Consider the following 22,533-nt stretch of genomic DNA (forward strand, 5'->3'; position numbering starts at 1 on the left):
ATGCGGCCACGCAGGTTGTGATGGGAGTGTTCCGACACTCCCATGTTACACCCCTCCTGCGTGACCTGCATTGGCTACCGGTTGCCCTTTGGGAGAGGTTCAAGGTGCTGGTTATCACCTATAAAGCCCTTCATGGCCTAGGCCCGGGATACTTGTCGGACCCCCTGCAGCCAGCAACAATCTCCAATCGCCCGGTGCATTCCCACAGACAGGGCCTCCTCAGGGTGCCGTCGGCCAGACAATGTCAGCTGGCAACCCTCAGGGGGAGAGCTTTCTCTGTGGGCGCACCCACCCTTTGGAACCAACTTCCTTTGGAGCTCCGGATGGCCCCTGACCTTCGCTCATTCTGCCGTGATTTGAAGACCTGGTTGTTTCATAGCCTGGACTGATGGGGGGAGGGGTTCTTAATAGTTTTTAAATTGATTTTAAACTGTTTTAATTTGGACTTTTACTCTCATACTGTTTTAATGTGCAATTGTGCATTTTATTGTTGTGAGCCGCCCTGAGTCCATTGGAGATAGGGCGGCATATAAATCGCATTAAACAAACTAAAACTAAACTTTCAGCAAAGGGTTTCCCAGCTACAGATGTTGACAAACCTATTGCCTGGTGATAGGATATAGCCATTGAGATTAATAGCCATTTATCGTCTTATCTTTCTTGATAATTGAGAGGTATATATGGAAAACTTCAGTCCTGTTTAGGACTATGATAGTACTTTTCCTAAACAACTTGCTATGGTCTGATCTGAACACAGGAATACTATATTCACACTGTTCTGCTGGCAGAGGGTGGAGGAACAAAATGGAGAAAAATGTGGCCTAGAATTGCCAATAGGGAAATAAAATTGGGTAAGGGCAGCTTTGTAAAACAAGGCAAAAGTCTATTTTTTTTCCTTTTTCAGTAGCTACTTATCAACCAAGCATATGAAAATGCAAATTAAGTTTGACTAGCCACTTGTCTGAAATGATATAAGGTCCTCTGCTTGAGCCGGGGTTTGGACTAGAAGACTTCCAAGGTCCAGGCGAATTCTGTTATTCTGCTCTGTTATTTCTTCCAGCGAGTTACTGGTTGTATCCTGTCCAATGTGAACACACCTTCTTTGACCCCAGTGATTGGACAGCCCCAGAATGAGACCCCACAACCTATTTACCAGAACAGCAACCTTTCCAACAAGCCAACTGCAGGTAAGGGCAAGTAGAAAGTCCAAATGTAGAAGCTCTTGAAAACACAACAGTAATAAATGTGGTAACCCAGGTGAGAGAAGAGAACCTGTGATGGTGTTTCCTGCCTGAGGTGCCAAAATAATTGGCTAGGTTAGATTTTTGGCACTTTGACATCTGGAGGGGAAAGCCATGTCCTGTTCCACCCAAAGTAAGCAAAATATTTCAGTCAGACTTTCTCATTCATCTTTATAACCTGTACTCAGGATAGCTGCCAGTTCCCTAATTATAAACCTTCCACTAAATTGCATGTTGAGACATTTCAGCCATCCCTCATCCTTTCATCTGCTTCTTTCTCACCTTCTGACTGGCACACCTGGTTTACTCTTGGCTTCCGCAGGTGGTAGAAAGTGCATAAGAAAGTAGGAGAAAAACTGACTGGAACAGCTGCAATGATTCACTCTGGAGTGGGTTTGATGGCGCAAGGAGAAGTTTTGTCTTGCAAACCTTGACTATCCAAAGAGAACTGGATATTAAAATATTGGTTTCAAATATAAACAACTGCTGGGGACAGAAGAAAAAAAGGGGGAAAACAGATCCTTTCAATTTTTTTTTTTGACCATCCAATAGGTGGTATTGTCTTTAAATGTAACATAAGTGCCTGCTGGATCTGATAAAGAGCCCATTTAGTCTAGCACAGTGATGCCAAATCTTTTGGACTCAGCGTGTCAAGTTTGGAAAATGCTAAACTTGATGTTGCTGGTGCCTGCCCTACAAACAAAAGAGAAACAATTCTTTACATATTCAGGTTTTTTTTTAAAACAGTCCAATCATGTGGTACTCAGTGGTATACAACGAAACATCAAACAGTTACAAAAATAAAATGTGGTTAAAACTCATTTTCAGAAAGTCTGGAGATCGTGTGAGAGCACGGCCCTTTCATGTGACTTTGGGAGGATCTGGAAGGTGCACAAGAGCACACATCACCCTCTGTGGCCTCTGAAAATTGTGCAAGAACAGGACGTGCTTTCTAGAATAGTAGTTGGGTCTTGTTGAATACTTGTGTGGTACCCAAAACATTGTGGCGTGTCACCTTTGATACACATCATAGGCTCACCATCACTGGTCTAGCATCTCTGCATTGACCAGCCCTCAGGTCTGGCATTCTGAGATACATTACAGCATCTATTTATACTTTGTAAATATATATTTTTATTTCTGTTTTACTTTACTTTTAATGTGCATGCTCAAGATGGTACACTAATCTTTTTTTTAAAAAAATCAAAATGAATTAAACTCAGTAGTTGAATAATAGCTGTAACTGCTCATTAGCTAGAAATGGCTGTTGAAGGTCATGGATTTTGGTTTATACTTTCTTTACCACATATTATTTTCATTGTTGATTTTAATTATTTTTTTTCTTTTAAGTATCTTTGTCACTGAGTTTCATTTTAAATGTATTTTTCATTGTATTGTCAAAATAACTCTGTAGTTGGTGCTCTAAGTTAAATAAATATTTTAATTTTGAATGAATTTAGTATAACTTTAAGCACATGGGTCAAATTGGATTCTTGTTATATACTTAAACTGCAGAGGGGAAAATTGCATTTTAGCGATTTCCATTTGAATAAGAGGCCACCTGTTTTTATCTGCTGTGTAGTTCTCAGAAACAAATTCAGGTTCTGTGTTGTGTTGACAACAGCAGTAACACTTTGTCAAAACAAGGATTTTTAAAAAATTCTGGTGATCAAATCACAACCCACATATGTTATTTTAAATTGTACAGGAAAGCCACTGAATGGAGGGAAAATAATGTTTCATTTGTAAACCATCGAACTTCCAAGCTGTATTAAATGCAGATTTTTCTGTTTTATCCTTTGCTTTCCTTCTTTCCTTAGCAAAATTTTTGGGGAAGGTGGGAGAAAGCCTTAGCAGGATTTGCTGTGTTCGTCCCCCGATGGAGCGTTTCACCTTTGTGGGTATGTTGTTAAAAAGGGGTTGTCTGCAGCCAGCTAAAACTTGTGACCTGTGACTGAAATTAGATTCTTTCCTAGATGTAGATGACCAGGCTGAGCCTGAGGGAGGCTGAGCCTGAGGGAGGTTGAGCCTGAGGGAGGGACTCATGTCATCAGTCAGGAGTGTGCCCACAATAGATCTAAGTCTGGCCCAGATCTAAGTCTGGCCCAGCTTGAATGCTTTCTTAATTCCCATTCATTTCCCTTACCGTTAGTAGCTCAGATTTTTGTAGAGGTCATCCTGTGAAATATAATTTCAGCATTTTCTTTTCTTGCTTTCTAGATGAAAATGCTAATTTGGGGACTGTGATGAGATATGAAGAGATTGGTAAGTGAGCATCATCCATAGGCCCTTGTAAAAGTGGGCATACTTGCATATAAAAGGGGCAGAAGAGTTGTGGTTACTTTATTGCACAATTGATGTTGATATTAGTTTAAGGTGACCAGATTTTAACATTGGTAAAGAGGGACATTGTGGGCGTGGCTTATTTTGTGGGCGTGGCTAGCTGGTCATGTGACTGGGTGGGCGTGGCTAGCTGGTCATGTGACTGGGTGGCCATGGCTATGTGTATAGGGTAAGGTGAACAGATTTTAACATTGGTAAGAAGGACACCATTGTGGGCGTGGCTTATTGTGTGGGCGTGGCTTGGAGGCCATGTGACTGGGTGGGCGTGGCTAGCTGGTCATGTGACCTGGTGGCCATGGCTAGCTGGTCATGTGACCTGGTGGCCATGGCTATGTGTATAGGGACTACTCAGAGGGCTGAAAAGTCATTTCTGACAGGTCCTCGCACTTTTGACTGGTCCTCACACTTATGACCATCCTCACATTTATGCCCGTGCAGCATTCTTAACAACCATGTCACTCATTTCACAACTGCTTCTCTTCACCATGGTGATAAGATAGGGCAAAAAACGTAAAATGTGAGGACAGTCGTAAGTTCGAGGACTGGTCAAAAGTGCGAGGACCAGTCAAAAATAACTTTTTCAGCCCTCTGAGTAGTCCATATGCACAAAAGGACTAACCAGAGGGCTGAAAAAAGTCATTTCTGACAGGTCCTCGCACTTTTGAATGGTCCTCACACTTATGACCATCCTCACATTTATGCCCGTGCAGCATTCTTAACAACCATGTCACTCATTTCACAACTGCTTCTCTTCACCATGGTGACAAGATAGGGCAAAAATGTAAAATGTGAGGACAGTCGTAAGTTCGAGGACTGGTCAAAAGTGTGAGGACCAGTCAAAAATAACTTTTTCAGCCCTCTGAGTAGTCCATATGCACAAAAGGACTAACCAGAGGGCTGAAAAAAGTCATTTCTGACAGGTCCTCGCACTTTTGACTGGTCCTCACACTTATGACCATCCTCACATTTATGCCCATGCAGCATTCTTAACAACCATGTCACTCATTTCACAACTGCTTCTCTTCACCATGATGACAAGATAGGGCAAAAATGTAAAATGTGAGGACAGTCGTAAGTTCGAGGACTGGTCAAAAGTGCGAGGACCAGTCAAAAATAACTTTTTCAGCCCTCTGAGTAGTCCATATGCACAAAAGGATACAGCAATAGAGAGGGATGAAGGAAGGGAAGGGAAATTAGAGTAGGAGTGACGGTAAGAGAGGGAGGAAGAGAGGAGGAGAAGGAGAAAGGAAGAGGAAATAGGGAGGAGAAGAAGAGGGTGGGGGGAAGAGAAAGTAAGAAGGAAAGAAAAGAGAGGTGGTAGGTTTGAGGAGAAAGATTGCTGTACAATAAAAAAGATGAAAGGGAAGAAAGCCAACCCCAAACAAATATAAAGATATTAAGATAAAGAATGAATTGTTAAACTTTAAAGAATAAAAGAGAACAAATATGAATAAATAGCAATAATTAGAAACACACATACAAACATACAATGTATTTTCTTTGAACAGAATATTTGGCTGGTTCACAAATTTAAACAGTGTTTAGTCATTTCAATTAAATTTACAATTTCTATATTTCCTTTTTGCCATATTTATTCCTCATCTATTTTTTTAAAAAAAACAATATTACCCTTCATCCTCATCTCTAATCTTAATCAAATTCAATTTTTCCCTTCTATTCTATATTATACCCCTTTCCATTGTCATCTATTTTTATATCCATCCTCACATTGGTTAATTATGTAATTATGTAATACAGTTGTTTAATACAAATTCAACATTTTAATATAAATCAATTAGTTATATAACTATCTTTTTTGTATATTAATATGAACATGAATATTCCAATTATTTCCATGCAATCCAATTTCTTACAAATCAATTAATTATATTTACCAATAATAATAAACCAAATAATTTCCCCCATATATTCCTCCAAACCAGAACTTAACCATTTCTGCTTTCAACACAGTATACAATTAATAGTATCTCAATTATTACAATTCCCTAGTTAAAAAGAGCTTTTTTTTCTTTTGTGTTTTAAAATCTTGAACTCTCCTCTTTTGCCCTAAATAATTTCCCATTGTTTCCACCTACCTTTTTTGGTGAGGAAAAGGAAAATAAATCTGCTGCCTAATTTTCCAACGTTGCAAGCAAACACCAAAGCCAACAGCCTGTTTTACTTTCATTTTCGTTTTGAGCTTGGTTTGCACAAAGAGAAAAAAAAACTGCTGGAGCAATTTAGGAAGAGCAGAGCCCTGCGCAAATCAGCTGAGAGGGGGAAGCTGAGCTAATCAACGTAGGGCGGCCCTTTGAAGCCCTGCGGCAAGAGTTTAAACAGTTTTTTTTCCCTCTAGCCATCAGCGGGGACTCAGGAGACAGAATGAAAAATCGGGACTTTTTTAAAACGCCGCGGGACGCGGGACAAATTGCTCCAAAGCGGGACGTCTGGTCACCTTATATTAGTTGGGAAAACAATACATATATGCAAAGATCAGGGAGTTTATGAGGGCTGTATTGCATGATGGGGAAGACTGGAATGATGTTATCTACAAAGATACTACTGAATTCTGCAAAAACTCTTGAAAAGCTGTGCATTACTTGGAACTGATTTCAGTCTGCGCTTTAGAGCATGAAGAGATTATAAATGTAGCAGTTGTCTGTAACTTCTAAACAATGGTTGCAACTCTTCCAAGGCAGTGAACTTTTAGGAAAGGATTTAAGTGTTTTGAAGAGTTGTAAATTTGTCATTTACAACATTCATGTGTCTCCTTCAAAACCATCTTTTTTGGATTGAATCCAAATGATTTGTCATGCTGTATACTATGCAGCTTCCCAGATAATAAAATGCATATGACATCAAAGATCCAGCATTGCCTTTCAGACTGACAAGCACCTAATAATGGGTTGAGGGTGTGAAAAATCATTCTAAATCTGCTTCATGTGCATTGACACTCATTTTCACTTATAACTGTAGTCTGTAAATTAATCTTACAATTAAAAACCCACATTCATTATCACTGTAATCTTCCATCCTAACAGATGGAATTATGCATTACCCTAATGTATACTTACCAAAAATAACTACTCAATCAATATTTTTTTGTACTCAGCTTTTCCAAATAAGTCTACTTTGGAATACATTTTTTTTTGTGTGTGTTCTAATCCATAGAATGGAACACGACAGAAGCTAGTAGTCCATAGCAGATTCCACATTTTTAAGATTTTATACCCTTGATGTTGAATATAACTTTATGGGAACCTACCTGGAAATTCTACTGAGCCCTGCCATTACAGAGTGGAGTGACAGGTAGTGGAACATGGCATAATGGAAATAACTCTTTGAACACTTTCCTGCATTTCATAAGCTGAGTCATCTTCAGACATAAGGCAGAAGAATATTTTCTCTCTAGTAGTCAACTGCATCAAAAGTTTTATGATATGAAGAACGGTTGCAGGAAGTGTCTAGTTAAATGAAAAGAAGGACTAGGGGTGACATGATAGCAGTGTTCCAATAACTAAGGGGCTGCTACAAAGAAGGGGATCAGCCTATTCTCCAAAGCACCTGAGGGCAAGACAAGAAGTAATGGATGGAAACTAATCAAGGAGAGGACCAACCTAAGCTAAGGAGAAATTTCCTAACAGTTTGAACAATTAATCAGTGAAGCGACTTGCCTTCAGAAGTTCTGGGTGCTCCAACACTGGAGGTTTTTAAGAAGAGTGGACAATCATTTGTCTGAAATCGTATAGATTTCCTGCTTGATCAGGGAGCTGGATTAGTGGACATCCAAGGTCCCTTCCAACTGTGTTATTCTGTTTCTGCTTTTGTGTTTACACAGGCATAGAAAAGTCATTGCCACATGCATTACATTGGTGCACAAAATTGCCAAAAATGAAGATAACACTGACATTGCTTAAGGAATATTAGTGGTCAGTGAAGTAGATAACCTGACTGATAGACAGATGGTAACAATTCTAGAATGTTTTCACAACACAGGAACCACAACTCTGATTCAAAGCACCCACCTTTTCTGCTCTCCTTCCTTTTTCTCAAGCCTTTGCATCAAGGCAAAGAGATTAGTGGGGAGTGGTTATCCAGGGGAACATCTCAGTAGCTGTATCTCTTTTCTTCAGAGCTTCGAATCTTGCTGCTGTGTGGAAGTGATCTTCTGGAGTCCTTCTGTATCCCAGGCCTTTGGAATGAAGCTGATGTGAGTAGATAACAGAAGACAGTCAAAGCTGTGATCTTCCTTCCTTCCCTCCCTTCCTCTCCATTTACACACAGAAAATAATGATTTAGCAAAATATACTTCCTCGGGAGTTTTGTTTACTTTGTGATGGCTTGGGAAATTATAGATTGACAGTCTATTTCCACCTTCTCTGTTCGTGACCCTTTCTTTTCTAGTTCTGACAATAGTAAAAGGACAATGGTGATTTTTATAGTGCAGTTAGAGAGGCATTTGTTTGTAATGTAAATAAATATAATTTCCTATTTCAGTAGTAGGAGTTTATTAGTTGATTACTCTTACAACCATATCAAGAAAATAAACAACCCTTGCCAAATTTCTTTTAAAATGATTTACCCACAAGAATTTGGGTAAGGATTTGATTAAATGTTCTTATGAATGCATATGCTGGTTCAGCCTTTAAATTGAGTTTTCTCAAAATCTGAGGACTGCAATTCCCAGATTCACCCATTAGGGTAGCTATTGTTGAGAATACACCTTCACTGGAAGACAATAACTCCAAAGCTGATTCAGATTTAGAAGAAAACTGAATTTATTTCTGTAAATATATGCTTTCATAAAAGATATTCATTCTAATTTAAACAGATGGAGGTGATAGTGGGGGATTTTGGCATTGTTGTTGTGCCACGAGATGGTACTGACACCGAGAAAATCATGAACCACTCTTCTGTACTTCGCAAGTATAAAGTAAGTTTTGTTCTTTCTTTTTCTTTCTTTTTCTTTCTCTTTCTTTCTTTCTTTCTTTCTTTCTTTCTTTCTTTCTTTCTCAAGAATGTATTTGGTAATATGTATAATAAGCATGGATTTGATACATAAAATAGGTACAAATCAGGGGTGAAATGCTCCCAGTTCGGACTGTATCACCCGATCCAGTAGCGATGGAGGCGGGTGGTTCGGAGAACCGGTAGCAAAAATCCCTGCCCCCCCCCCATGCCCAGCTGAGCCGCACAATCATCGGAGGCTTTTTCTTTTAATTTTTAAAAGCATTTTTTTCTGCAACATCTTCGGCCAAAAAAATGCTTTTAAAAGTAAAAAAAAAAGCCTCCGATCATCGTGCAGCTCAGCTGGGATCGTCAAAGGGATCGTCAGCTGATGGTCCCAGCTGAGTTGTCTGATCGGCAGAGGCTTTTTTTCTTTTAAAAGCCTCTGACGATCCAAGCTAAGTTGCCTGATTGGCAGAGGCTTTTAAAAGAAAAAAAGCCTCTGCTGTTCAGGCAACTCAGCTGGGATCATCAGAGCCTTTTGAAAGCATTTTTTTGCAACCTCTTCGCCTAAAAAATGATTTTAAAAGAAAAAAAATTGGCCATGCCCACCCAGTCACATTACCCACCCACACCAAGCCACGCCCACAGAACCGGTAGTAACAAATTTTAGATTTCACCACTGGTAAAAATAGAAGAAACATTAGGACAGGGACGGTACAAACGCTGGTGCTCTTATGCATGCCCCTTACAGACCTCTTAGGAATGGGGTGAGGTCAACAGTAGACAATCTTAGGTTAAAATTTTGGGGGTTTTGGGATGAAACCACAGAGTCAGGTAGTGTATTCCAGGCATTGACCACTCTGTTGCTGAAGTCATATTTTCTGCAATCGAGTTTGGTGTGATTTACCTTATGTTTGTATCTATTGTGTGCTCGTGTATTGTTGTGGTTGAAACTGAAGTAGTCATTGAGAGGTAGGACATTGTAGCAGATAATTTTATGAGCTACGCTTAGGTCATACCATATCATATATAAATTTAATAAATAAATAAATAAATAAAATACCGAAGGCGGCGTAGTTCTAAGTTTTCTAAGCCCAGAATTTCAAATCTGGTGGCATAAGGTATTTTGTTGCGAGTAGAGGAGTGGAGGACTCTTCTTGTGAAATATTTCTGGACAAGTTCAATTGTATTAATGTGGGTTCCAGACAGCTGAGCTGTATTCCAGAATTGATCTAGCAAATGTTTTGTATGCTCTAGTTAGTAGTGTGATATTACCGGAGAAGAAGCTACGCAAGATTAGGTTTACAATTCTTAATGCCTTTTTGGCAATGTTGTTACAGTGGGCTTTGACACTTAGATCATTAGATATGAGTACTCCAAGATCCTTGACAGAGTGAGGGTCATCTACAAGGTCATATAATTAATGGACTTTAGGCTGGTACTCAGACCTGCTTTCCTGAAACTCTCTGGTTGCATACATGTCAGCTCTCCCAGGTAAACCGGACAGGAAACGTGACTAGATATGCTAATTCTGCTATTGTAAAGATATATTAACATGATCTTGCAAGTCTGAAGGTACAAACTTCCTCCCACTGTTCTTAGCTGCCCGAACAATTATGGCAGGTTTTTCCTAAATTTCTTCCTCTGAGCGTTAATCTGCTGGGGTTCCAGTTTCTCTTGTCTGATTGATTCCTAGGCAACAACTCTTCCCCTAGAACCTCAACATCAATCACACATTCCATTACAATAAAAAGATAAAGGTAAAGGTTCCCCTCGCACATAAGTGCTAGTTGTTCCCGACTCTAGGGGGTGATGCTCATCTCTGTTTCAAAGACAGAAGAGCCAGTGCTGTCCAAAGACGTCTCCGTGGTCATGTGGCTGGCATGACTCAACACCAAAGGCACACGGAACACTGTTACCTTCCCACCAAAGGTGGTCCCTATTTTTCTACTTGTGTTTTTTATGTGCTTTCGAACTGCTAGATTGGCAGAAGCTGGGACAAATAATGGGAGCTCACCCCATTATGTGGCACTAGGGATTCAAACCGCTGAACTGCTGACCTTTCAATCGACAAGCTCAGCATCTTAGCCACTGAGCAACCATGTCCCTTCCATTACAGTACAGTTGCCCATTTCAGGTTTGTCTACATAGGGGGCAGGAACTCTACTAGACTTCTGTCTTCTAGGTCTCTCAGGAAGTTGCAGCCAGGACTGTAGAAGAGCTTTGCCTGGAAATAGTGTCAAGTGTCGTGGAAAACAGGAGATGCAAGCAGTTGAAATGAGTATAAAGAGTCATTGAAAGCTTAAGCTTTTTATAAGAATCTGGACAACTGACCATTAAGGAAAATGCAGGGAAGATAAGAGAGGCATTGAAAGTGGGCTGGACTTAGATCTCTTGCAGGCATGAAGGGACTCGTGACTTATGATGAGTTTGACCCCCTCCTTCAGGCTCAGCCTGGTCATCTCCTACAAATAATCAAGGATAAGAATAGTTTCCTTGTCCATTAATGGTACATTGAAATTATCTTGGGAGACAGAAAGGACAGCCACATCATCATATAAAAGAGATTTCCATCTACAGAAGAAGGAAGGTGCAAGGGAAACATTTTAGCAGGGACACTCCCTAGAGAGGACAGAAGGGATAATTTCAGTCTTGCAAGATTCCAAAACCTCACAACAAAATTAGCACTCATAACTGTGCTCCTTTTGTGGGCTTCCTTGAAGGTCTAACATTCCCTAAGCAGGTTCAAGATAAAGTCATTAATTGTTTTAGTCTCTCTAATTTGGATTTTCACCTGCAGTAATATGTTTTTAATCCCTTCTTTAAAATGCAAGGATTCTGACAAAAGTGAGCAAGTGTCACATTATTTTCAGCTTAGGTCTTTGTTTCGGAAAAATTGAAGGCTTCGCTATTATCTGAAAGGCAAACAAAAGAAGAGTAGAAATAACCTAGAGTTTGACTGAGACTTGATGGTTTGTGTAACCAAATCTCAATCCGAGCTATTTAGAGAGAGAAAAAATAGAATACAATTAGTTTTGCTTTGCAGTAGCTTTTCCCTTTTTTTTTTTTTTTTAATTCTGATAGATAGCTGGAATACAACACTTTCAGAGATTTACAATTCATTGGTTTTTTTAAAAAAAAACATTAAAAATGATAAGAGTACAATAAATACTAGGTTAGTTTAAAATCATTTACAACGAAAGATAATCTCTCAGTAAAAATATTCAACTCTTCCGCTCAAAATACTGATTCAATACAACTTCACTTTCCTCTATTTTCATCTATATTCCTTTATTTTTTTAAAAGATAGAGCTTAGAAACAATGGGACTGGGGTGGGGGGGCATTCTAAGGTAAGGATGCCATAACTGAAAAGGCCCTTCTATTGAGTTTACAAATCTTAAAGGCCAATATCCTGCTTCAGAGAGCATGTGGAAAGTTTCATGCTTATATCCTTGGCAATGTTTCCTCCGCAGAACAATATCCTGGTTGTGAAGGATGATGTGAATCACCCCATGGCTATTGTCAGTTCCACTAAAAGCAGGTGAGTGAGGGGAAATGGGCTATGAATGGGGAAGGTGACTTACTGGGGAGGGAAAAAATAGCAGCAAGATAATTGTTAAGAAACTGGTTTGGTTGAAGGGGAAGCCATCTATTCAAGGACAGAGTATTTGATAATATAGGTAGTTCTCGACATACAGCCATTAGTTTAGTGACAGTAAAAAAAAGTCACAACAGCACTGAAAAAACTAAAACTAGTCCTCACACTTAACAACCGACAAAAAATTGGATGCTTGGCAGCAGGTGCATATTTATGACAATTGCACTGTCCAGATATCATATGATCACCATTTGCAACCTTCCCAACTGGCTTCCGACAAGCAGAATCAATGGGGAAGCCAGACTTGCTTAATGACTGCCTGATTTAACAATGGCAATGATTCGCTTAACCACTGTGGCAAAGAAGTTCATAAAATTGGGTGCGACTCACTTAACAACTTCCTTGCTTAGCCATGGAAAGTCTGATCCCAAATTTGGTTGTAAGTCAAGGATTACCTTTATGGCAGCACTCTTTTTATTCCTCTGTTACATCAGATCCTAAAGTGGCCAACTGTGCATACAGAATAAAATACAGGCACATGAACAGGCAGAAAAATTTGGGAGGTAATCCATAAATCCTGCCTGCTTATTGGAGCTACGATAATAATGTTTCCCCCTGTCCTTCACCTTTTTTGCCTGTTGTGGAAACCCTAAATGTAGCAGGAAGTTTGCTATACAAAATAACACTAGAGTTCTGATGATGGTTTTAAGGGCACTGCAGAATTGACAAGAAATAAATTGTGGAACCTGCAGCTGAGTTCATCCAGAATTTTACAACTTTGTCAAATAGACTGGCAAAGGAGAGAACTTTCAATTAGTTTTAACTTGCTTATATTTCACTAAGACATCTGCCCACATTTGTTGCATAAAGAGCAGGCAATTTAAATTCTCCCTGGGCTCCTGTCTTTGGTTTGGCATGAGGTGTGGGTTGGAGAAAAATTACATGCTGGATTCCATTTGCTACAGTAATTGCTCTTTGCATATATTATTTCTTAATAATGTTAAGCAAAAAAGATTCTCCCCCATATGAGATATGCCACAAGGGTCAGGCAATTCCATTTTGGATATCATCTACTAGGATAGGGATGGGTAACTTGTAGCTCTAGACGTACATGCAGCCCAATTCCCCTTTTTGGCAGGCCTTGGAGAATCTTCTGACCATTATTGCTGCAAGCTGTGACCCAAATTCCCTACACTGAATGGTGGGAAATTGATGAAAACTGTGCAGGATCTGAAATAGATTCGTCACAGATGAAGCTCACTCTGCCCACAGGTGTCATCTAGCCACCTCTCCTTTGCAATCCTCAATTCCCTTCTCCCAACAACATTAAGTGAAGCTCTTTGCCATCAAAAGATTGCTCATTGCAATCTAGGACCATTTTTGCTTCTGCTCTTCAATGGGTCTCTTAGAAATGGGCCAGCATATTACCATCTATGGTGGATGTGCCCGGCAGCAAAAATGGGCAAATATTAAGAAGTGGATAGAACAAGTAACAGACCAACAAATAGAAAGAAAACCAGAAACATTCCTGTTAGGAATTTTTACAAGACCATATTCCAAGGAAATAAAATATTTGATGCTACACATCTTAACGGCAGCACGAATAGTTTATGCAAAAACTGGAAACAGGAAAGAACTCCAACTGAGGAAGAATTGATAGATAAGATTTTAGAATGTGCTGAGATGGACAGATTAACAAAAGAAATTAAGGAAAAAGAAGAGACAGACTATTATAGAATATGGAATAAATGGTATAAATGGCTTAAAACTAGAAATAAAGAATAATAACTATCATAACTATCAGGGGAGAAAATTAGAAGTACAAAATATATATATAACAAATGTATGGAATGGAATAAAAATGTATATAACAAGAATATAGAAATGTATAATAGCAAAGATATAACTAAAATATGTAGATAATAATTGCAGAGTACAAAGTTAAGCTTGTTAAAGATAAAAAACAGATTTTTTGGGGGGGGAGGACAATGGGGGGGAAGAAGAAGAAAGAAATGAAGACATAGGGGAAGAAAGATAAAATAACAGAAAGAAGACCACAAAGAAACAATGCTTAAAAGAGATAAGCTATGTATATGTTGTATGTTATGTGAATGTCATATATATGTATTTTATTACAAATACATATATTTGTAATAAAATTACAAATTTAAAAAAGAAAGAAAGAAAGAAATGGGCCAGCTAGCAAATTATACAGAGTTAGTTAGCCTAGGAAGAACCAGAAGATGAGTAGCCTGGACTATATACCTATCTGGCTCGAAAGTAACTTGATTAATGATTTCTCTTCCTCCTTCTTTCCCTCCCCACCCCTCACAGACTGGCCCTTCAGCATGGCGACGGGCATGTGGTGGATTACCTCTCTCAGCCAGTCATTGATTACATCCTTAAGAGCCAGCTGTACCTGAATGCCTCCGGTTAAAGCTCATGCTGGCATTGTGGCAAAGCTGCCATGTGGCGCCACCTTCCTATGATTGTTCATCACGGTTCTCTTTCTCACTCTTGTTTTTTTTCTCAATGCCTCTTGCGTGCATCTGCCTATTCCACTCTGGGTTGTTTTGTTTTTTTTTTTTTGTCCAGCCCCGGGAATTGCTGCCTACAGCTAACAGCCAAGTACATATGCCATCAAGCAACCCTTCTCCCCTTGCAGTTAGGAGGGAAAAGAGTAAAGAATATCGGGCACTATTGCTTAAAGGGAGAAGATTCGGATTGCCCTTCCCAGCATGCAACAGAGGAAACAACATCACCTGCCTTTCCAGCATGGTTTGGGAAGCAGGATGATGGCTCTTCTGTTTCCCTTCCTCTCTCCCACTGTTGGCTAAATAAATCTGGGTGGGGCTCTTTATTCTTACTGTTTCTCATTGGCTTTCTCAACCACCACCACCCCACCGCCAAATTGGCTTTTTTAATAATTGCCATCCTTTACCATGACAATGAGGTGGCAAGGTTATTAAAAACTAAAACGCCCACCAGATATTTTAGGTCATTGATAGAAGAATTTTGAAGTGAACACAAAGAAAACAAGAGAAAGCAGAAAAATAGAACTGCTCATTTGTAATGCTTTTCTGCAACGGGAACCTTTTTTCTTTTTTAAAGGTTAAGGGTAAAAAGCTCAGAAAGCAAGTTTGCTTCGTATTTAGCATCTCTCCCTCCCCTCCCCCCATTGTAAATAGATAATCTGTTTCCGAAGGAGAGGATGACATGTTTTTATTTGGGTTGCTGTTGTACTCTCACATCTTTTTTAAAAGGAGCATTTCTTAAAAGTGGGGAAAGAGCCACAGAACACAGGTCTCTTGAATGATAGTTAGTGATGTGGCCCTCAATTGTCTGTTCCTGGATTTTCATGTTCTTCAGAAACCCATTTGGAGTTTAACTACTTGTCATGGTGTACCGTGGCTGGTTCTATAATTGTAGGCTCTTTCAGTTTGTTATTTTCTTCTGTCAGGGAAGTACATGTATATTTCTTGTAGGCAACAATTGTACATGGTCCTACAGTCTGGCAGCTTGTTTTCCATGGGTCGTCTTTCCCTTGACGGAAGGAAACTGCTGCTCGAGTTTATGCTGTAAAATAGACACTTTATCCTCCATATGAAAAGCAAACCCCCTCCAAAACACAACAATTACAAAGAAGCTGCCTAATAGCTGGAGTAGATTAAATGGTCCACTAATATGGCTGTTTAGTAGTGTGTGCGTGTTATGGACACTGAGAGGGACTAGGATCATTAGAGAATATCAGTGGTGGGAAAAGGCAGCTTCACAATTAGGAAAACAGCTTGAGTTTTCCACACGACTGGCAGTGTAGCACATAGAGCAGGAGGATCCAGTTCAGCTATGGGGAGAAACCTTAGTGATGATCCTTTTTATGAAAAAAAAGTAATGATAATAACCTGTTTATTTTGTGCTGTGTGTTTATTCATTGAAATGAGTTTGCCTATTTCAGACTGCAAAGTTAGAAGTATTTAATTAGGAAGGACAGAACTGGTAAAAAAAAAAAAAAAACCAGCCAGAAAGATGGGGATTTTTGTAAAAAAAAAACAAAAAAACAAAGTTGAAGTGTTACCGTGTTTTAATACTCTTCTATTTATGTCGTTTCTTTCTTTTTTTAAAAAAAAAACTATAGCCAGGGAAGCACTTTAGTACTAAGATTGATGAGGGGGGGAAATGGGTTTCTAAATTAACACCCATTGCAAGAATTAATGTCAGTGCCTGCATCTAAACCATACCCTAAAAAAGATGGACTATCACAATCAGCATTTACATCTGTGGCTATTATGCTACTCTTTTATTCTCACAAATGATGTTTTTTATAAAGTAAGAAGGCGGCAGAAGTAGCACTGGGGAAAAAAAAAATACCAGATGGCTGGTAACGTCATGTGGATTTCCCTGTGAAATGTGAGCAAACAAGGTATGACAATGTCCTGCTGAATTCCTTGTGCGCACAATCTCAGATGTGAACTGTTGCTTATGAGAACCAGCTGCCATCCAAACAAGCACTTAGAAACCAGACAGAATAGCTGAGGATAGAGATGTCTTGATGAGGCTCATCCTCATCATCCAAAGTACTGAGTACTCCTGGGTACTCACTGCTAGCATAGGCAGATGTACAAGAGACAGTGTCTTTGATAAGAATTTTTCTACTCAGAGAAGGCTTAGATAGCCTACATTACTAGATAAATCGCCCTCCCGCTGTCCTGTGAGACATATCAGCTACAACTTCTGAAGCACTTTCTCATTCACTTCCTGCTACAATCCACTATTGGTCTTAATGCCAAGCTACAAGATTCAATGCCCATCAACCACATAGTCAACTCTGTGTGCGCGCATGTGTGATTCTGTGTGTGTGGTTGTATGTGTGTGTGACTGTAAACCTAGACTTCCCAAAAGGCGTAAAGGACAATTTTGGTTGGACACAAACAAGTAGGACATGACAAGGAAATAACAGGATGATATCTCCGTTTCTCTGAACAAAAAAAAGATGGATTATTGGGGCCACTTTCCAATTTCATCCAGTTTAGGACAGCATGCCTTAGAAACGTAGCATTGTGATACAGATTATGTATATAAAGTCTTACTACAGTACTCTTTGCCTTCATATTCTCAGTTATGCTTATGATTGTGGGGGAGAGGGGAGCAGGTGTAGCATCCATTTGGAGCAACGTTTCCAACCTTAGCAACTTTAGAGGTATGGACTTCAACTCCCAGAATTCCCCAGCCAGCAGCCAGGCTTCCAGGAGCTGAAGCCCAAATCTCTTAAAGTTGCTAAGGTTGAGAAACCGTGATTCGGAACACGCAAGTGGGATTGCTTTGGTAAAAGTTGGAGATTGACTATCAGACTGATTTTACCTTGACACAAAATATGGATTTTAGCTACATGGGGAAGGAAGAAAATTCTTTATCGTTACTGAACCTGCCCTTTTAAACTAAACTTCGCTTTGTTTAAAAAAATGTTAAAAGGAAAAAAAGATTTGAAAATGTCAGTTTTACACTGATGTAATATGCTGGAGTTCGATCATTATTGCTAAAATGGTCATAATCACAAAGACAATGTTGAAATTGGAAAAAAATGTTTAAAAGGATATAAAAAATAAAATGCTAATTAAATTTTGTTGGCTTTTAATGTTGCTTTGATGTTAGGGAATTTGGGGACATATTTTCTGTTTACAGTATGACAAAAGGTTTCTTCTCTCTTTAAAAAAAAGATTAAAACAAACTAAATACAAACCAGACAGAATATCAGCTGTGCAAATATCCTAGGCTGAACACACTATTTTGTGTAGAAGCAGAATCCTGTTAGAAAGCAACGCATCATTAAAGTATTGTTTTTCCCCAAAATCTCTCAAATTAAACCTTTGTATAATGGCATAATTTATATTTTTATTGAACAAAGAGATATCCCGCTTTTACTCCAGGACTATGGTCTTTCAATTTCAATTTTTCCTGTAACAACAAATTTGTTGGAGTACTGTACAACTAGACTGAGAGACTGTGACTGATCCCAAAAAATTAATGGTAGGGGATGGATTTGATTGATGTAGTTCAAGGGCGTCAAACTCACGGGGCATGGGCTGGATGCGTCACACTCTGGCCATGCCCACCCCTGGTTTAGCAAAGGAGGGGGGAAGTTACGATACATCACGGCAACGTGGCACCCCTGGTGTAGCTGAACAGTACAGCACATACTTTGCAGTATGGACCCAGATACAATCGTTTGCAAAGGACTGTCCAGAGACTGTCCAAAGTAACTGAATGAGGTTGCCAGTAAAAAGATGAAAGTCTGTAAGGTTTCTTCCTGTTGGGTTTTATTGAATCATTTGTTCTAACTAAGGTTGCCTGAGAGAGTAGATGGAGCACTATATTTTTGAAGGAACTTCCTGCTGGGATACACCCTAACTGCTGTTTTAGTGGGAGAGAGGGCTTTATTAATATGAACAAGCAAAAATATAAGCTTAGTTCATATTAATCCTAATTCAGCAAACCATTAAGATTTTTCATGTGCCACAATTTCAACCTATCTTTTTTCTTAATTTAACTCAGCAGACCCTACTTTGTATTTCAGGAACTGATTCTGAACCTCAGCAGGAAAGAATAGAACCATAGTGTGTAATAAATCTTGGGACAACGGTTGAATCATCTAAATTGACAAAGAAGTGATCTGAATGCCACACCAAGACTGAGGTGACATCGGTACCCACCCTCCAAAAAAATCCACCTTTTGGACCACTGCCCTTATTAAATTCTTCCCGTCCTAGTTTGTCATTTAGTAAGTGGAGAGAAAGTAAATAAAGGAAAATGAAGAAAACACATCTATCGAAGGCAGGCCTATTTATACAAGCTTATGTAACCTGTGTATAAAGGCCCACACTTTCCTGCTTGGGGATTGTCTTTCCATCAGTTTACTGAACATTCTACTAAAATCTTCCCATCGCAGAACGAGAGTTACCAGAATCCCTGGCCTGAGGTAATTATTGTAAAACTGGTTTAGGTCTATGGATAGATACATGTTCCATCTCCTATATGATTATCTGAACAGCCACCAGAGCAGCGGTAAAATCCAGCCTGATCTATCCGGCTCGCGCTAACCGGTAGTGCCAGTGGTGGGAGGCTCCGCCCATCCACTGGGACATCATTACATCCCATTTCTGACCCTCTGCGCATGCGCAGAAGAGGCGCACATGCTCACATTCCCTAAACCGGTAGCGAAGGTAAGTGCATTTCACTGCTGCACAGAAATGGTAGTGGGGGAAAAATGTTTTTGGATAGAAAAAGGATTTCTAGAATGTTATTGGAAAAGTTAATTATGTCAGGCCTGGAAGCCATCTCACATTGGATCTTTGCATTGGAACAAATTATTCATTGCCTAGAATTTTGATAATAGAGCAGAATAAATTTATCAGGGTGCAGCAATATCTATTTTCTTCTACTGAATCACAGTTGAAAGGAAGATCGAGGGCTAAATAAAGTGGAGAGTCAATAGTAGATGACCATCTGGGATAGCACCTTCAGGTGAAACAAGAAAAATACATAGGATTTTATATGTTGGAAAATACATATCCTACTTATCCAGCCTCTTCCACACTGTTCTTTATGGGCTGGCTTCTCTGTCATATCAACAGATTTTTTTTCCCCTTGTTTTTTCAAGAGTGTTGGGGCTTGAATTACATTCCCTTCGAATTGTGCTGCTGCTGAAAGGTAGTGGTTGCCTCACAAGGCAGAGTAGCCTGATGAACAGACCTTCCAAGGGACCTGTTCGGTGGAGTCACAAGCAGCCGTTCTTGTAAGGCTGGCATCTCTTCATTTCACCCCAAAATCATTTCTCTAACCCTGATGTTTGTCCATGGCTTGGTAAATGGGGTTGATGGAAGTCTGGTTTCGCAGCAAGGTCTTCAAGGTCTCTCAATGGCCTGTACATTGTAACATTTTGGAGGAAGAGTATCTTGGATCATCTCCAAGTTCTTGATATCTGCAAGGATCTCAGTAATGCTACTATCCAGTGTCTGGAGTCGAAGCTTCTGCCAGCTGGCTGTTTCCTCCAGTTGCAGCATCATTTTTTTCAACTGGTTGTTTCTTGTTCTGGCGTTGCCAAGATTAGTTTCAAGCTTGTTCACACTTTGATCATCCACATCCTCTAGTTGTCCTAGCAAAAGAGTAACAGAAGAATATGTTCTGCTAAACCCATAATTCCAAACTGCTACATAAGTAGCTGCCTCATAATCCAAGAATCAAAGCCACTGAAGTTGTTAGCGAATGCACACTTTTTTCTCAGATTCCTCTGAAAAATGACAATGGTTATGATGAACATATCTTTGAGAAAGGGAGTGGTCTAGCTGGTACATAAAGAGGGAGTGGTCTGCCCCTTGCTCAAGATGCATTGCTAGACGTGACCATTTTGGATAATTTATGTTCCCTTTTTAAGGAAGGTTGTTGAGAAAGTGGTCATGTTGGCGCTTCAGAGAGGGAGTGGAGAGCTGGAGGAAGCAGATAACCTAAACTCTTTTCAATATGATTTAAGATCTGGCTATGGGACTAAGACAGCATTGAACATACTGTGTTTCTCTGAAAATACGACCTACTCTGAAAGTAAGTCCTAGCTTGCTTTTTACATGTGCACCCAATATAAGCCCCAATTAAGACCTCGCCCACTCCACGGTGCAGGGGTAAAAATTAAACTAGGGTGGGGATGGAGCGGTGGAGCTGCCCTACTACTTACCTTCGGATAGTTGCAACCAGGCCACGCACACCTCAGCCCATTTCTTTTGCTGCAGCCGGCAAGGCTTTCCTGAAGGCCTCTCTAGCCGAAAACAAAGCTAGGGATCAATCCAGAGCTCTGTTATCGGCTACAGAGGCCTTCAGGAAAGCCGTGCCAGCCTTGCCGGATGAAGAAATTCCTGAAGGCCTCTGATAGCGAAAAAGAGGCCAGGGGTGATGCATGCAAGTGAGATGAGTCAGTGGGTGACATCTCCCCTCCCCACCAAAAAAAATAAGACCTGGTGCCTTTTTGGTGGCAAAAAAATATAAGACAGCATCTTATTTTCGGGGAAACACAGTATTTATGCATGACTTATGAATAGGATAGAAGTAGTTTATCCATCCTTGTCCTCCTTAATCTCTCAGTAGTTTTTGATACTATTAATTATAGAATCGTTTTGGACCAACACCATATTTAAAAATTGGGAGTTTTATCTTGTTGCAGGATCCAATCTGGGTCAGTCACAAGGACCAGAGGTTTAGTCTTCCAAGCTTTTGGACTCATGTGGAGTTCATCCTTAGGGAACTTCTCTCTATCAGAATGTGTGCTTTGAGCTGTTCTATGTGTATTTATGTGGGGTCTGATTGGGTATGGGTTTTTTTTTTAATGGGTTGATTGGAGTATTGTTATCTTGTACTCCCTTCCTCTGGAATCAGTTTTGGTGTTGATGGAGGGTGGAGGACCTCAGGGCTTGGCACTCACCCCATTCCAGTGGTGGGTTGCTACCGGTTCGCCCAGGTTTGGGCGAACCAGTAGCAGCAGCAGCAGGAGGCTCCGCCCACCTGCCCAGACGTCATCAAATACGATCTGCTCATGTGCAGAAGCTTCTGCACATGCGCAGACGTGATGAGCATGCGAACCAGTAGCAAAGGTAAGTGAAACCCACCCCTGCCCCATTCCTGATTAATATTTACATAAACTCCTTGGATGAGGTCATCTGAAGGCACAGGATGAAGTATCATCAGTATTCTGATGATGCTGAACTATACTTCTCCACCCCCATGGAGGTGCACTGGCTCCCAGTAGGCTTTTGGGTACAATTCAAGCTGCTGGTTGTCATCTATAAAGTTTATCTGAGCGATAAATTTGATAAACTGCTTTTACATTTTAAATGAAGATTTTAAGTGAAGATCGAAAATTTTAAGTGAAGATTTCAACTTTTTATTAAAGGCATAATATCATCATATATTCTCTATCATTGACACCTCAAGAGGGTTACCTTTGTGAAATAGCCCAAATACAGTAAACAAAAAATACACATTGAATATCCCTTTCATACTTTTACAGAATATCATAAGAATTCAAATGATGATAAAATTATTTGCTCTCCTGTTGCCCTCATGTTCAATGATCAACACATGTTTGTTTTTGTCTATTATAATTGACTTAACCTGATTAATTAACTTTTCTTGAATCATCTGGTAATGAAACCAAATTACACTTTAGCCATAAACCACTTTCTTCTTACCTATCATGCGTGAAACATCTTCTAGGAATCTGAGTATGTCTTGGACAGCATTCGCAGTACTAACAGCATTGGCTCTGGCTCTCTGGGATGCCTCAGTTATCTGGAGAAATATCAGTACTAGATTATGTTAACCTGCTCAGTAGGCTTTCTAATAGAAACAGAAGTTTCTTC

The 22,533-nt window shown here is 39.8% G+C and overlaps 2 protein-coding genes across 2 annotated transcripts in view; one reads left to right on the forward strand and one right to left on the reverse strand.

The window, feature by feature from the left end:
- The window catches only part of NMNAT2 (nicotinamide nucleotide adenylyltransferase 2), an 84,143-nt gene extending 66,394 nt beyond the window's left edge, over positions 1-17,749 (forward strand). Inside the window, exons 5-11 of the mRNA XM_034409643.3 lie at positions 1,061-1,187; positions 3,062-3,142; positions 3,462-3,506; positions 7,718-7,794; positions 8,416-8,517; positions 12,009-12,076; positions 14,468-17,749. Coding sequence (XP_034265534.1) covers positions 1,061-1,187; positions 3,062-3,142; positions 3,462-3,506; positions 7,718-7,794; positions 8,416-8,517; positions 12,009-12,076; positions 14,468-14,570 — 603 coding nt within the window. The 3' untranslated portion in view covers positions 14,571-17,749. The remainder of the gene's footprint in view (positions 1-1,060; positions 1,188-3,061; positions 3,143-3,461; positions 3,507-7,717; positions 7,795-8,415; positions 8,518-12,008; positions 12,077-14,467) is intronic.
- Positions 17,745-22,533, reverse strand: part of LAMC2 (laminin subunit gamma 2) — a 57,206-nt gene continuing 52,417 nt past the window's right edge. Inside the window, exons 22-23 of the mRNA XM_034409642.3 lie at positions 22,363-22,462; positions 17,745-20,282 (exon numbers count right to left, since the gene is read on the reverse strand). Of these exons, the coding sequence (XP_034265533.2) occupies positions 20,032-20,282; positions 22,363-22,462 (351 nt within the window). The 3' untranslated portion in view covers positions 17,745-20,031. The remainder of the gene's footprint in view (positions 20,283-22,362; positions 22,463-22,533) is intronic.

The sequence above is a fragment of the Pantherophis guttatus genome, chromosome 3 (genome assembly GCF_059756535.1).
Source record: "Pantherophis guttatus breed Tessera chromosome 3, ASM5975653v1, whole genome shotgun sequence".
NCBI lineage: Eukaryota > Metazoa > Chordata > Lepidosauria > Squamata > Colubridae > Pantherophis > Pantherophis guttatus.